Here is a 17,508-nt window from a genome sequence, read left to right on the forward strand (position 1 = left end):
CCAGGAGCAATTTCTGAGCATGGAGCCAGGAGTAACCCCTGAGCACTGCCGGGTGTGACCCAAAAACCACCAAAAAAAAAAAAAAAAAAAAGGAGAAAGAAAATCATCAATATTGGTAACAAGAAAAACTACATGTGTACAGCATAGGATTCTGTATATAGAAATATACTGACGAATCAACATGTATTTGAACTAAAATAACTCAAATTATAAAAATTACAGGGCATAATTTTAAAAGTTTAAAGCTACATTTCTATATGCTAGCAAAAAAAATTTTACAAAAGGAAAATAATAATAAACTTTAATTTACCATGGAATCTAAAATAAAATATTTAAAAATAAATTTAACCAATGAAAAGAAAAACGAGTACAGAAAACTATAAAACTTATGAAAGGATATTTAAAAGACTTTATTTTTACAAATATGGGAGTTGACCCTTATATTTATGTTATTTATTATATTTTATTTATTTATATTTATATTTATTTTTTATTATATTTATATTACAAGAACCCCCAATAACCAGAACAATCTTAAAAAGGAAGGATACAATTGTACAATTGGAAAACTCACACATCCTTTTTTATATTTTTTTTTTGGTTTGGAGGCCACACCAGTGATTTACTCCTGGCTACGCTCAGAAATCGCTCCTGGCTTGGGGGACCATATGGGATGCTGGGGGATCAAACCCGGGTCAAATGCACATAGTCTCCAGTCATCTTCTGTGGTCTGCTGAAGGGGGCAGCACTGCAGCTAAGTCCACAAGTCGTGGCTGAGCTGAAGAGGTAGGCGGCTGAACTGAACTAGATGTCATTGAACTATTTAACCCACAATATTCTGCCCTTTGTATGAGACCGACAGCAGTGATGATGATCTGACAATGTCTATGCTGATACCCTCACATCAGATACAGCTGAAGCTCTGTTTGGACATACAGAGGAAGAGGAAGAATCAGTTTTGAAGGATTTTAACCTTTGTGATTTAGCTTGATTACCTGTTAAAGCTACATTTTTCGGCACTTTATTTAAAGTTGTAAAGTTATTGTTGCTAGTTTACGTTTTTCTTTAGCAATAAATATTGAAAAACATTTAACTTACTAATTCCTCAATTATTGTAGTTGTTTTGAGTATTTATTTTTATTTTTTAAATTTACTAGTGGCTACTGCAATTTCCACCTTGGCTTATTCTATTCGAGTCTCTAAGTTTCCCAGTTTTTTAGGGTAAAATTAGGGGGGTTGGCTTATACTCAAGTCAGCTTATACTCAATATATATGGTAATTCTACTGTAATTAAAATAGCATGGCTCTGTCATGAGTAGAGATAGAACAATAAAACAGAATTAGGGCACATAGAAGTAATTGATTTTGACAATTGTGCCAAGACCAGTCAATGAGATAAAGAACATATTTTCAACAAACTGTACTAGGAAAATTGAATATCACATATTAAAAAAATGAAGTCAGATGCTAACATTATATCAAACTAAAAATTAGCTCAATTGGATCATTGATCTAAACTTAGATGCAAAATCTGTCAAACACTTAAAAGAAAATATACAGGTATTGGCTGGAAAGATAGTATAGAGGTTCAAATATCTTACATGTCTGACCTCCGTTCCATCTCTGGTACCTCATATGGTCCCTCAAGCACCTCCCTGAGAAGAATCAGGAGTAAGCCCTGAGCACTACAAGGTATGGGTTCCAAACCCCTTCTCTTCCTGCCACTAAGCAGAAAATAAACATGTACACTTTTATGATGCGGGATTTGGGGACAATTTCATGGCTATATCATAGTACAATCGGGGCAAAAGAGATAATAAAGGAGGTAAAAGAGTGGTGGTGCTAGAGGTAAGGTAAGCATTTGCCTTGCAAGCTGCTGACCTAGGATGGACCATCCTTTGATTCCCTGGCATCCCATATGGTCCCCCAAGCCAGGAGCGATTTCTGAGAGCATAGCCAGGAGTAGCTTCTGAGCATCACTGGGTGTGGCTCCCAAAACCAAAAACAAACAAAGAAAACAAAACAAAACAAAATCCAGAATACCCAAGGTTAATGAAAATGTGGAGGAAAAGGAAATTATTTTGCATTGCTGTTGAAAATGTGATATGATATAGCCTTTAAGGAAAACATGATTTCTTTAAAAAAATTACACATATAACTATCACTTGGCCAAACAATTTCACTCCTAAATATATATATGTTCACAGAACTGAAATCAGGGACGTGAATGAAAATTTGTTAATTAATGTTCATAAGCAACATTTTCACAATAACCAAAATTTAAAAACAGCCTCAAATATCCATCATTAGTCAAACAAGATAAGCAGACAAATAAGCAAATGTACACAGTGAATATTTTTAACCATCAATATATTAGTTTTGATAGGTAATATATATTAATGATTCTTGAAAATACACCTATGAACATTAAGACAGAAAAAAGACAAGTATTGTGATTTTATTTCTATGAAGTGTTTCAAATGGGAAAATTCAAGAGAGAATATATCTGAGATAGCAGTCGCCCTTATTAGGGGTTAGGATATGTACATAGAAAGAATAATAACTCCTTTGCTGGAGAGTTTTTGTTAGAAATAATAAAATTGTTTTAGATATAAAGAATGGTGATATGTTGGGGCCGGAGAGGTGGTGCTAGAGGTAAGGCGTCTGCCTTTCAAGTGCTAGGCTGGGACAGACTGCGGATTGATCCCCCAGGCATCCCATATGGTTCCCTCAAGCCAGGGGCAATTTCTGATCTAATAGCCAGGAGTAACCCCTGAGCGTGAAATGGGTGTGGCCCCAAAAAACAAAACAAAACAAAAAAAAGAAAGGTGATATGTACACAATATACAACAACTGTACAATACCACCTAGTTGTACATTTACAAGAAATTAATACTACTCCTATTTTAGCCATAATTGTTATGAAAATAAACATAATATACTTATGAAAATTTTAGGTAGCACGTAAAGAAATAATACATGAATCAAAAGCCCAGACTTTACACCACATATTTTTTTAAGAGATTATCATTATTGTTACTAAATTACTCAATTTTATGGCCTAAATTTACTGCCAAATATGGTGCTTTAGAATTTTCAAAGAACATGTATATACATTAAGAAACGTAATCTTGCTACCCACTTGAACAGTAAAAATATGATGACTCTTTTAGATGATAAAAATATGAGGCTTTGTGAGGTTAAATAGCTTGTTGATGTAAGATTTTTTTATTTTTTGTTTTTTTTTTGGGGGGGGGCCTCATGTGGTCACACTTAGGGGTTGCACCAAGCTATGCACTCAGATATCGCTCCTGACTTAAAGGACCATATGGGACACCAGGGTATTGAACCACTGTCCATCCTAGGTCAGCGCATGCAAGACAAACACCCCACCGCTTGTGCCACCACTTCGGCCCCTGATGTAAGAATTTAAAAATAACCCAAGTAAAGTATCATTATGTTTGGTATTAAGTAATAATTCAGGAAGTTTTATATTTCATATTATGAATAATAAATTAGTTGTGGAGTCAGGAGTATGCACAAATCCTACTCCTAGGATCTCCTAAAGAACTTTCAGGGCACAATATTAGTGGCAAAAGTTTTACTCAACCTGTCAAATGCACAGGTCAGCTGTATCATCTCTGGCAGATAAAGGTGGGGGTGTGGGGGGTGAGTAACTATTGTTTTTATTTTACCAGAAACTAAATAATGATCTTTCATATGCTTACCAAGAACATGTATGTACTCTTACCCTATAATGCTACATCTATCAGATTCAGGATGTGAAAGATTAAAGCAAACATAATTCTTTCTGTTTTGTTCTGGAACCTGATGAGCTATTTCAGACAAGTTTTCTTTAATTATAGTACCAGTGAAATATTTTAAAATAAACTCCATAAAGCAATTTATGGAGATATTAAATTGATGACATTTCACTGAATCTGCACAATTCCTGTGGATGAACATGTCTCCTCAACAAATCACTGAAATAGGAAAACTTGTCTGGAATTCACTGTATTCTGCGACCCAGAATAATGGTTATATTATATGACAGTAAAAAGGTCCACAGGCAGAGATATATTTGTTTGGATTTTCCTTATATTATTTTAAAATAGTAAACTTTTATAATAAAATCACTCAAAAATACTCTAGGCTCTATGAGAATCAATAATGAAGTCAATCACTTAGAGACACCAACATTGTAGCATTATTTCAGATTATAGAAGTCTGGAGAAATCAAAATGAGAAGCACTCACCTTTTTTTTTTTAAAAAACAAAAGCAGTGCTAATTTATCCTCTTCTTTAAAGACACCTGCTATAAATATGTCACCCTTTTAAGACTTATAGATGTGATAGTCATCTCTCTGCTAAAATTTTAGCTATTTTCTCACCTGTACTTTAAGTGAAGCTATCATAGAGCAATCTGGGGCAAAATAGATTTTTCCTTATCCAAACTATAATTTAACAGTATTCTTAATCCTCAAGTCAGTAATATAATACATAGAATATAGAAGAATATATAGATTAAGTCTATTAATTATGTGATTCCTCTATTAATAATAGTGTCAGAATGTATACCACTCCTATATTTTATGTTTAATTTTGATACAACTACCAGAGTAGTCAAAATGGATGTAGCATTTAACATTATGGTTATTTAAATTATATAAGATAATTTAGAGCAACCAGAAAATACATTTTATATCCAACATATCTAAATCCACTGCCTCTCTTAATCAATACATTTTAATGTACATAATAATAACTGATAGCCAGAACGCTAGTTTTTGTTGCTTAAAAACTTGTATTCAATGAAGGTAATGTACTTCTGTATAATATTGTTTCTAATATATAATTGTTCTAATTATATATAATAATCTCATTGATGCTACATGAGAAAACTTTCTTATGGCCTAAACTTATATATATAAGTTAAACTTATATATATGTTATTAAATATATAATAATATTTCTCCACTGTGCTAGCCCTACCACTGTGCTACCAGTCTGGCACCTCCCCCTTTCTTTTTGGTTTTGGGGCCACATCAGGAGGCACTCAGGGGTTACTCTTGACTCTGCACTTAGGAATCGCCCCTGGCAGGCTCAGGGAATCATCTTGGATGCTGGGGATTGAACCCGGGACTGTCTCAGGTAGGCTGCATGCAAGGCAAACACCATACAGCTCTGCTATCACTCCAGCCCCTTAAATAATTTGAACAATGTTTTCTTTTATGCTCACATTTAAAAACCTTTTGGACTTACAACATAGGAGTTTTCAAAGTTAAATCCTAAATTAGACAAGTTCTTAACATCTCTATTATTTGAATTACTGGAATCAAAGACCAGAGAGAAAGTACAATGAATGGGTAGGTGTTCTCCTTTCTTATGCCTGAGGCATATAGTCCCTGAGGCCTATAGTTCCCCAAGAATGATCCTTGAGCACAGAACAAGGAGTAAGCCCTGAGCAAGTGCGATTCAAAAACAAACAAACAAACAAAAATATAAATAAATAATGACAATAGGAAATTAAAATAGATGTCAATGCTGGTTAGACTGGACTTTACCCCCTTAATAAAGAATTTTGATAAAGTGATTTATATTTATTATATTGAAGCATATTAAAATACCTTTGTTCATAATGTAAACCACAAATGCATAGAAACTGCAGCATACAGATCTGTTGCATTCAGATTTGGTGGTTAACATAATCAGGTTAATATGTTAAAAGGAACTTGACACAGAAATTATTAATGAATAAAACAAGGTCATTACTTCTGAGCTGAGGTCACATACAAAGAATGCACAAATGAAATTAAGGTTCACTTTTATTTGCTTGACTATCTTCTTACATTGAATTCCTTTGGCAAATATCTTTAAACATTTAAAGCTCTGTTTACAAGGAGGCTCTAAAAGAAGCTTCAAACCATTATGCCCCTAATTGAATTCCCCAGGAGTCCAGTAAACTCAGAGGAATAAAGAAAAATCATAACATTTGCTAAATCATCTCAAAACATATTTCACTGCAAGGTTATGTGACCTGTTTTTTGAGGTTCAAAGATGAGAAAACACCCCTGACTACTTCATTATTTAGACTAAAAAATTGAGTCTTATCTATTAGTGGTGAGTTAATTAAATCAAACCCATTTTAATTTTTTTCCAAGACAATTAGACAATAAACAATGGCATTTATGTTGTGTGTGCCCATTCTCTCACAGTATGAAAGCTCTCGGGAGGAGGAACGTTTCCTTAACCAAGGACAATTATTCACAGCAAAGGTATGAAAAAAGTTAACCAAAAAATGTGTAATCCCTGGGGAAAGTAGCATTTCCATCTGTGAATTCAAAACAAACTCAAGTAAAAAAAGGGGGGGGAGTAAAAGTTTTATAGCAACCTAGAAGTTTATAACAATCCCCCTTCTCGGCTTCCCAATTCTAATTTTACTTTGAAATAAGCTTTTATGGTCTTCTTATTCAGACTTCCTTCATATGCTCCTGTGTTTGTTGTGACTACTACGCAAAAAACATGTGGAACTTAACATTTCCAAAAGAATGTTAAATCTCTCTCTACTTACCTGGTTTGTATGTTATTCCAGGAGGGAAGAGGAATCCCTGTTGGGCAGCAGCAGCTGCTGCCAAGGTCCGCTGGTCATGTGGAAAAATTGGGATCATGAGCGGAGGCATGTGACCCTGAACCTGCTAAACAGAAGAGAGCCTATGATCAGACAGAGCAAATGCAGGCCACACAGATTTGTTTTTCACTTCTAGTGATGTGCTGGTATTCAAGCAGCCACCTTTTCTAGTCTCACCCCAAATCTTCACCCTGTGATAATTCAGGCACAGTTCACCAGAATTCTGCCCAGAGACTCCATTTGCCCAGTGGAATATAACCAAGGGCCTTCTTGTAAATTTGCCTCATCCATGCCTGCTTGCCACTACATTGTAGTTAATGGTTTTCTTTTATCTTGGCTTTTTTCCCCCTCTCATCTATTTTTAAGCGGAAAGCTAGAAGAAATTCCTTGTTTTTTATAATACACAATGTAAAGATTTTGCCCTTTCAACCTGCTTTGCATTCTGTGCATTCTTTTGAAAATAGCATTTAATAGCCTTGGTCAGAAAGTAATGCCTAATTGTTATATATTTCCAAAAGCGGTGTCTCCCCAGTACAGCTATCTTATTTCAAAGCCTCACTGCATTATGTTGAACATATAGCTCTTCAGATTTAAGGCCACTACATCTTGGCTTCCAATTAAACTAATATTCCTTGCCATGCACACCTCGATGTAACATATAAATTGCTTGTCTGGCTAAGCAGTTTTACAGCTTTATGCACTACCATGTAGCTCAGTAATTATGGAGTTGTATTCAGAGAGCATTTCATAATAAATCCTACTATATCAAATTTCATTTGACCTCAATAAATGTATCAAAGAGCACAAAAATGCAAAACAGAAAATCTTCACTCTATATCAGTATTTGTATTCCATATAAAGAAAATAAGAACCATGACAGAATCATGCTTGTGAAAATCACATTTTAATTTCCTAGCACCCCCCTTCACTGTATGCACGCAGCCTGCCCTGATTTTAGGGCAGCATCAGAAGAAAGCTCTGTCCCAGCATTGTGGGCGAGATTTTATAGGCTGAACTGTAGAACTTTTGTTATTTAAGGATCTAAACTAGGATGCACTAACAGAAATGATCTTTAAGTTCCAACTAGTTTTTTTGGCCTCTTCACTAGTATAAAAGGATTGCATTATACATCCTGTTTAAAAAAACAAACCTTTGCCAATAATTTTACCAACCTCAAACCCTCCCCCCATTTAAATTCCTAAATTTCTTTAGGCAAAATTCCATATACTGGCTGATGACCCTGTTTAAATAGCACCAACTTGCCTTGTCCTGTTCCCATTCCCTCCACATTTAAGGACATAGTCCAAAATGCTTCTGTGTGGGTCTAAGAGGTTTCATTTACCAACAGTTTTTCTCCAGGGAAAGCCCTAAGATGTGGGTTAATAAAGGGCAAGCAAAAAATAAACACTATACAGTATTTTTCTGAATTCATTTCTCAGGAAAATCAACTTATAATAAAAAGGTCTTTGTGCAATTACTACCTTGCCAGTGGGGCGTGAAAGAAACTAGCTTTGGGCAGCTATTTCTTCTATTTTAGCTGAGGTAAGCCCAAGTTTTGTACATTAGGGTGCAAACTTAGCCTGCTTAAATTGGAGCTGATCCCCTAGTGTCCAGGTCTTGCCTTTAACCCTGAATAAAATCCCTAGGCTTGCTGTTCAGCTTTAGTTTGTTGTGACCTGATGCAAACCTGAGATGTTAAAGATGAGGGCCATGGTATATGCTTAAAAATAAACAGCAGCCTGCTAACATGCAGAGGACAAGTTTTCGGGACATGAGTCTATGGCCTTAGAGCTATCTAGTTGCTTTACATTCTAAAAGAGAACAAGAAAATGAGATAGCTAGGTATCACGATTATTTCTTCTTTCCTTCTATTATTGAACAAGTTATTGATCGCGTTATTATTATGCCTCATGGGTCTTGAGAAGTAACTAGGAAAATAAAAACTATTCAGAAAAATAGGTCTCAGGTATATTGGTGGTGTTAAAAAAGGACAAAATTAAATATCCAAGCAAAAGTCAACAACAATGAAATCATGAGACTCAAACTTTAACAATCTCAACTTAAAATGAGTCTATTATGCTGGCAAGCTGGGGGCAAGGATATTGGCATAGGAAGCACTCTGGAAACATTATTAGAAGGTCAACGGTGGTGGGGTTGGCCATGAAACATTGTATGTTTAAAATCCAACTATGAAGAACTTTGTAAATCACAATGGTTTCAATAAAATGTTTAATAATAATAATAATAATAATAATAATAATAATATTTGAAGTAATGAGGCAAGCAATAAGAACAAGATAAATCTTGAACACTGACACAGAAGTTTCTATTTTTTAATTAGGGGAAAGTTTAATACAAAGTAAATTTGTTTGAATAATGTGTTTTTTAAGAATCAATTTGGTGAGGCTAGTGTGACAGTAGTGGGTTCAGTAATTTCCTTGCATGTGGCTTTGAACCTTGGTCCTCCTGGTTGCCACAGGTAGGAGTGATCCTTGAATGCAGAGTCTTGAGTAAGACCTGAGCACTGCCATGGTCCCAAAACAAAACAAAACAAAACCAAAAAAACCACTTGGCTAAAGAGATCCTTTGATAAGGTAAAAACTATAAAGCCATACATTATAGATGTTTTAGAGAAGATGACATAACTACAACTCTAATGTAAGAGTTTCAATATTATCATTCCAACATTTTAAAAGTAAAAATTCAGTAAACAAAGCCAACGATCATCCTTTTAGTGATTAATATGTCTATGAAAGCTTTGATGTCAAGTTTGAACTTATACCTATTGTCTACAGTTATTTAAACTTTCTGAGCTATTGCTTTAAGTGAAAACTCAAACGAATAAAAAACTTCCTTATGTGCTTATAACTAGATGAGGAAAGTAGTAATATATAGTAAATACTCAGGAAACAGTGGATTTTTTCTTATATTGTTTGCATTCCCAATACTCAAAAATTTCAAATTATTGGTAGAGCAAGAAATAGAAGATTGTTTTTCTAAATTTTATCCAATAAAGAAAGCAAAGGGCACTTAAATAATTAAGTTTGACAATAAGAAGCTTAAGCTGTCTTAGAAGATGCCAAGCATCACTGAGACTTATCCCATCCTAAGTTTCTAGAATGTTTGGAAAAGTTTTATTACAAAAATAATTTTACATGTAATATAATATAGCTAGTGTAATTTATTAAACAGTATCTTCAAATGAAAAATTTATTATAAGTTGTTTTGTTATTATTATTGCTTTGGGGCCACACTTGGCAATGCCCAGAGATAGCTTCTTTACCTGTGCTCACAAACACTCTTGGAAAACCTCTGGGTACCATATTTATTTGCTGCTCTGGAATGAACTAAAGTTGGTCAGATACAAGTGTCTTAACCCTTGTAATATCTATGGCCACCATAATTTTATTTTTACATTGATACCCAAGCTGTCCAAAAAGAAACAACATAAGGATTTCAGTGACAATTTGTATCTAAATTGTTAACAATCTGTGCACATGTAATAACAAAGTAAATTAAATTATATGGGGCCATTTTAGTGCCAAAGAACTGAGCATTTAATATAAACACATACTCAAATAATTTAGAATAATTTATTCCTATTCATCACCTTCTACAATATAGGCTACATTAGAAATTTCCAGTATTAACTATTAGTCCATAAGCAGTTTCAATAAATTAAAGAACAAATAAACAGGGGGAACATAGCCACTGTGAAAGCAATGTAATGAAAGGATGATAATGCTAGAATAAAGTATAGAGATGATCTAATCACTAATTGTCAAAGTGATATTTAAGGAGGATTATCAATAGCATGAAAAAACTAATTTTATTTTTCTTTTAGTGAAAGAAGGTAGTTTTTATTGAATAAAACTTTCTTAGTCCAGTAATAGAAAATTTAAACTATATTGGGGTCAGAACAATAGTACAATAAGTAAAGTGGTTGGCTTGCATGTAGTCAACCTGGGTTCAATCCTATTATCCCGTATAGTCCCATGAATACTATCAGGAGTGATCCCTGAGATTAGTCAGGAGTAAGTCCACTGCTGGCAGTGGCCTCCAAAAAGAATAAATAAATAAAATTTAGACTAAAATTCCATTTAAAGTAGTTATTTTCAAAGAAGTGATTTGAATATACACCAGTATCAAATAAAGGGCTTCTTTAAACAAAGATCTATCACATCTTCAATGTCTTTAAATTAGTAGATTATGAAGCAGGGTCTTTAAAGCATAATTTTTGAGCAAATACTCGAATAAAGCTGGTGCTACAATAAGGACTCAGAAACCTAGTTCCAACCTCACAATTTACACATTGAGAAATAGAAGGCTAGAGGAAGCAAAAGATACGCGAAGGTCACATGGCAAAAGACAGTTGGATTTAAAGTCCAAAACCGCTAATAACTATGCCCAGTCATGTTTCATTGTAAATCACAATGATTTCAGTGAAGAGAAAAACTATACGCACACTATTTTGGTAGAAAAAATACGTAGGTCAACAACTGAAAATAATTTTATATGCCAGAGGTATATTGCTGGCAGTACATATTAAGTTTGTTATCATTAATTCAATATATTGCAATACAGGCATTACAAAATATTATTTAATTATAAATGATAAATTGTCCTTAATGTATTTTAAGGAAAACAATGATATGAAATTTCAACTGTAGGTTATTGACGACAAGCCAAACTAGCTAGTAATCAGTAATTGTGGGCTGGGAGAAACTGACAAAAAGCTACATTCTTGGTCTAAATATTGAATTCATAATAATGATGATGATGATAATTATAATATAATAATAATAATGTAATTGCTAATACATTTCAGTTTCCTATATTTCATGCACTGAAAATTATTTCCATGCTCTAATAACTCAATTCGTCCTCAAAACTATGAGGTATTTATTTTCTCTCAATATTTTTATTTTATGAGAAAGATTGATATCGTGAGAGTGAGAAAGTAGCTTCAGTTAGTTAAAAAGTGGTAGGAAAACAAACAGGCCAGGGGGCAAAGGGTGGTGACATAGAATACACTCTGGGTCCATTGGTGGAAGAAGGTTGATACTGATGGTAGTAGGAAGGGTCCTGACTCATTGGATATATGAAATTCAACTAGGAAGGACTCTAGATCACAATTGTTTCAATAAAATAAAAATTAAAAAAAAAAGTGACAGACCTAGGCTTTAAGTCCAAGTATACTAGGCTCAAAGTTTAGTCTTTATTTTAATAGACTTTTAAGAACTATATTACACAATTACCTTTTTCTAAACATCCAAATTAGATAAGTAATATAATTAATATTGCTAACAATTATTTTACTGAAATTTTATATGTGTAAACTGCCATGCAGCTCTAATAAGTAATATGCATAAATCTTATGTAACCTTTACCCAGTTTTTTAATGTTTTTTACATAGATATGAAAAGTAAAACAAATATATGACAATATGAATATAACAAAACTATAGTTCTGTTTTCACAACAATTGAGATACAACTGTGAATCAATTTACCAATGCCATTGAGGAAATCTAATAGTATTATTCAGCTCCAGAACCCAGTGTGACACTTTTGTTACATGTCTTTTAAACTAACAAAGTAATGCATATCTAAGTATACTTCCCTTTTTTGTTTTTGTTTTTGGATCACACCTGGCGGTGCTCAGGAGTTACTCCTGGGTCTAAGCTCAGAAGTTGCTCCTGACAGGCTCAGGGGACCATATGGAATGCTGGGATTTGAACTGGGGTCCATCCTGTGTTGGCCACATGCAAAGCAATTGTCTTACTGCTATGCTATCACTCCAGCCCCCTGAGAGTACTTCTCAATGAACATTATTCATAGAAACTCATCATATGTGCCAGGGTAAATGATAGTAGTAGAATCCAATTTCTCCCTTTTATAGTTTTCTATTTATTGTACTTACTAGATTATTGATTAAAAGTTGAATATAAATTAGGACAAAACAAATACTAGAAACAAAGAAAGAGAGCTTAGATATTACACAAGCTTCACATAAGCCTTCCAAATGTTTTCCTCCTATGAAAATGATTGAAGTTCACTACACTGAAAGTCAGTGCTATAGACAGATAAAGAATTTTGAAGATACAGAATATGTCCATCCTACCAGAAGGATTGTAAGCCAGCTTTTTCTTTTTTCTTCTATCATCTTGTTTTCCCATTTTGTGATATACTAGGAAGGCAGTTACATTGTAAACATCAGCCTACAAAAAATTTTACTAAAGAATAAAAAAAATAATAGAATTCCCTCACTCCATCAAGGAGTGACCAGTCTCCACATGTCTTTTTCAAGAAGTTATCAAAATATCAAATAACACTTTTCTGGAAAGTGTATATTTCTATAAACAAAATTCAGAGATAGCTTAATTATTTTTTAGGTAAAGAGGCAAAACTGTTTTGTTAATACAAACAGAAACTTGATATGGAAAACATATCTCTGAGCATGCAACTATATTTTTATAGCTCTGAAAGTAATCACTAACTGGCTGTCTACATCATTTAAAATACTTAATAAGAAACCTGAAGCCCCTCGTAGGTGAGGTACTGTCGGTTCTTCATGAAAGAAATGAACTGTGTTTCTCCAAAGCACAAGTCTCCATTAATTCTGAACTTCCACAATCCCTGACCAAAGCATTTCCCTTTTGGAGGAGACGAGGAACACATTCTTGACCAAATAGGCGACATGCCCAGAAATTTTAATTGCTTGGGTGTTCCTTATGTCTTTCAGACAATCAAGACAGCAGCAGATGTGTGTGCAACACTTAGGTTCTCTCTCTTCCTATTCGTAAACCAGCATTGTTGCATCAACACTTACTCCCTTTGTTTTCTCTGTGCTAAGTTGTTGATGATGCCATTTTTTTTTTTTTTTTTTTTTTTTTTTGCCATCTGCCCCAGAGCTTCATTAAAGATACATGAATGGGCTAACTGGCCTGATATCTTGTGAGGAACAGGTGCTATTGTTTGTCCCTGAAGACTTGCACTAAAGATATGACTCAGAATACTTGAGAAAGAGCATCTGCAGCAGTCAGTCAGAGAGCAACTTGGCAGAGACCTGGCTGTGTGCTAATATACAAACTGAGTGACACTCAGGGGGCCTCATTTTCTCTTTCATAAATATTATTTAACTTTTTTTAGTGATGGGAAATAAGTATTTGTATTGAAAATCATGACCATATACTGTCTATTACTGTGTTAAAGACAGAGAGTGAGTGTAAATATTTTTACTGCTTTATTTCTAGAAAACTATTTCTCATGTGGTTTAATTGGAGAGTGGTTCTTTAATCTATTGTAAGGAATGTTTCCAATGTTTGTGCATCATGACAGGAGAAAAAAATAGAGATAGAAAATAGTGTGAGAAGAAACTTTCACAGAAGTGTAGCATACAGACACAGAAAACATGGGAGGAGAGAGGAAATTCTTTAAAGGTCATATTACTTACTTCACAGAATAGCTGAGTCACTAGCATGAAGTGTTAACATTATAAAAGCTGTAGCATCTAGACTAAAAGAAACAAAGGAACCAGAAACTACATAAGAAGAATTTCAAGGTTAGAGAGATGACTTTTACTATCAAAAAATGTGCATTAAAAAAAGGTATAAATCCAACTATACGTGAATCTCAGTTAATTCTGGAGTGAAAAGAAAAGGGTCCCATTTCAAAAACTAAATTAGGCTTGAAGATAACCTCCTTCAGAATATATTTTTGTTAAAATGTGCCTAAAATGTTATGGCTCTGAATTGCCCTGATGTAGAAACTTAATGTAGGAGTCTGCATACTCAACTACTCTTTGCTGATACTAGTCTGCAGTAATAAAGAAAACTTACATTACATACAGCCTATCTGAAGACCACTGATTGATTCAATTCATTAATTATCTCTTGCCAAGTAAATAAAATCCCTTAAATGTCCTATGCTATTTATTCTATATGACCCACTTCTCTTATCATAAGGCTAATAAAAAAAAGCCTGTATCTTGTGCCAATTAGCCAATGTAAGAAACATCCAGAAATTAACTAGTTTTCATGCAATCGTTTGGTTAAAATAGTTGCAAAAAGTATGAAACTATAGTTCTGATTTTAAAAAGAGCCTAAAACTAGAGGTTGGGATAATAGTAAAGAAGGTAGGGCATTTGCCTTATATGTGGCCAACTAGTGTTTGATCCCCACTATCCTATATGGTTCCCTGAGCACTGTCAGGACTGATTTCTGAGTGCAGAGCTAGGAGTAATGCCTGAAAATTGCCAGGTGTGACCTCCCAGAAAAAAAAACAAAAACAAAAAGAAAACACACAAACAAAAAAGAAAGTAATAATCTAAGAATGACTTTTAATCTTGAGTTCACTTCATTTTCTTTCCATTTGTTTATTTTGCAAATCTCTAGCTTAAACCTTAATGGAGGACAGCAACGCCATACTTGTGGACAGTCTAGTTATCTCTAACAAAATGATCAAGTTGAAATTTTATCAGGGGCAAGTCTAAGACACAACATTTCTGGAATATTTAAGAACAAAGAACTCCATTTTCCCAGATGTAACCTACCTACTATTTAACGACTAACAAGGTAAAAATAATGAACTGCATCCAGAAGAGGATCCTATTTTGATTTTGTTTGATTGCTAATGACAGGATATTTCTTCTTCCTCTTTATCTCTTCCCCTCTCTACTGCACCAGGATAACATAAAAAATGCCATATTCCTCTTATAAACATTTATCTTTTATGTGTTCTGATATCTTCCCAGAAATTGCATATAACTGCCAGTACTTTTTCAAAAGCATCAATAGAGCCAAGAAAAAGTAGAAGAAACTCATAGCTTTTATTCAAGACATAACTATTTTCATAAATGTCTCCCAGCTTTTCTAGAAGTTCAGAAGTTACTACAGGCTAGACACAGCAGTGTTGATCTGATGGTTGGATGCTCTGGCTCAGGAATGTAGAACTTTCCAGGCTTAGTGGTACTGAGGGCCACAAGACTACACCCAAAAGTAGATGGAAAGCCAGGAGATAAAAGGAATTACAGTGCTTTAAGCTTTCGAGTCATTTGTTCCACCCTTTAAACTGTTGCCCTGTCCCCTCAAATAATAGTTTTAAAACCTTGAGATGAAGGAGTTGACTCAGTGGTAGAGCACTTGACCTTGCTTGTGTGAAGCCCTGATTGATATGCATGTTATACTTTTAAAAATGTGTTAAAGAAAAACATGTTCCAGTGGTTAACTTATCTTGATAATTTAGATGATAAAACACCTAAAAATACAAAAGAATTAGAAAAGACATGTTGTGTACCTAGTTTTACTATGAAGTCACACTCACTACCAAACCATTCAAACACAGTTCTCTTTCTAATTAGGACTTAAATTAGTGATTTTAAATTTACTTCATAGTCTATATATTCTAATACCATTCCTTGGTTGCACATAAAGGAAATGATCTTTGAAAGTAGGAGCACAATGACTTCATCGATCAATTCAATAGCATATGTTTATAAAAATTTTTTTCTTAGGTATATATTCAGAGAGAAATGTTAATGACTCTGGCAGAGCTAATCCTGTCCTCTGTGTTAACACCTCTTTTTATATTCTCAGCATGCTATATATACTCACTCTATTTGCATTTTCTAAAGTAGGCAAATATCTCATTAATCTACCAGCAGCATCAGTAGTCAAACGTCATTACTTTCTCTCTCACTCGTTTATACGTATATTGTAAAATACTGAATTTTCAAAGTAAAAACTGTGAATTTAGCACCAACATAATCATAATTTTTTAACATCTCTTATTTATTTGTGTCTGTACTTCTTGAAATAAGAGCACTACCCATATACAATGACTTCTTAGGTTCCAAAACAATAGAGAAAAGTGGTTGATAGTACCTGTATTAATTCAACTCTTTAATAACCACTTACTGAGCACCAAGCATTCACCTCCGAATCCAGTGCCTAGTATAAAGATGCCTTAAAGAAGCTGATAGCTTTATTTTATCAGGGAGGGTGTCAAGTTTATTTTCACTTACAAATTAGTATAAATCATTGGGTTTGTAAGCATACTTTACAACAGGGTCTAAAAAGGAAAACTTTACTTTAAAAAAAAACATATGAAATGATGACAAAATGTCTTTTAGGCATCGTTCCATAGTCTTCCTATAGTCTGGAGGCCAAAAATATTTTGAGAGCATTTATGAGGGAAAAAGTCAGATTACTTTATAAAATGGATGATAAATGTTAATTAAATATGGCTAAATTATCTTACTATGTTTTAAGAAACTCTCACCAGGAGGGAAGTAGAATATACTGGCCATAAAGAAATTAATAAAACATGTTATGCAAAAGTAAAATTTATGATTCATTTGGAATTAGATATCTACCACCTTTTCAATCCATACAAATGCATAATCTTGTCAATTAAATATTATTGTTAAGGCCTAGTAGTATGTTAAAATCACTTTAAAGTGCAACTAAGGAAAATTCATGTGTGTTTATTACTCCTTAAGGATCTATTAGTGGGTATTTTATTCAGATTCGTGCTGTAAAATCTGCATAAACTCAGCATATTGTTATCCCCATGTGTGCATTTGTTTGGTTAAAGCAGAACAGCAAATCTCAATTTTTGCAACTTCTGGAAAAGTCAAGAGAACTAAAACAGTCTTAATTTTAATCAGATACAAACAGTTATCACTACAGAAGTGAAGAGTTGACTATTATGCAAATAGTCACAGTTAGTGGTCACTAGGCCATCACAGAAGACTGAGCTAGTCAATTATTTTAGATATTTCCAAAGACTAGTGAAGATGTATGTTTTGTATTCCACTCTATCTTATTTCCACAGAAGTATGAAACATGTTAGAGACTAATGATTATTAGTCAAGTGGAAA

General features: G+C 33.8%; 1 protein-coding gene across 1 annotated transcript in view; it reads right to left on the reverse strand.

The window, feature by feature from the left end:
• SOX6 (SRY-box transcription factor 6) overlaps window positions 1–17,508 on the reverse strand; it is a 558,762-nt gene that overhangs the window by 121,082 nt on the left and 420,172 nt on the right. Inside the window, exon 10 of the mRNA XM_049781120.1 lies at window positions 6,572–6,695. Within this exon, the coding sequence (XP_049637077.1) occupies window positions 6,572–6,695 (124 nt within the window). The remainder of the gene's footprint in view (window positions 1–6,571; window positions 6,696–17,508) is intronic.

The sequence above is a fragment of the Suncus etruscus genome, chromosome 9, assembly GCF_024139225.1.
Source record: "Suncus etruscus isolate mSunEtr1 chromosome 9, mSunEtr1.pri.cur, whole genome shotgun sequence".
NCBI classification, from domain to species: domain Eukaryota; kingdom Metazoa; phylum Chordata; class Mammalia; order Eulipotyphla; family Soricidae; genus Suncus; species Suncus etruscus.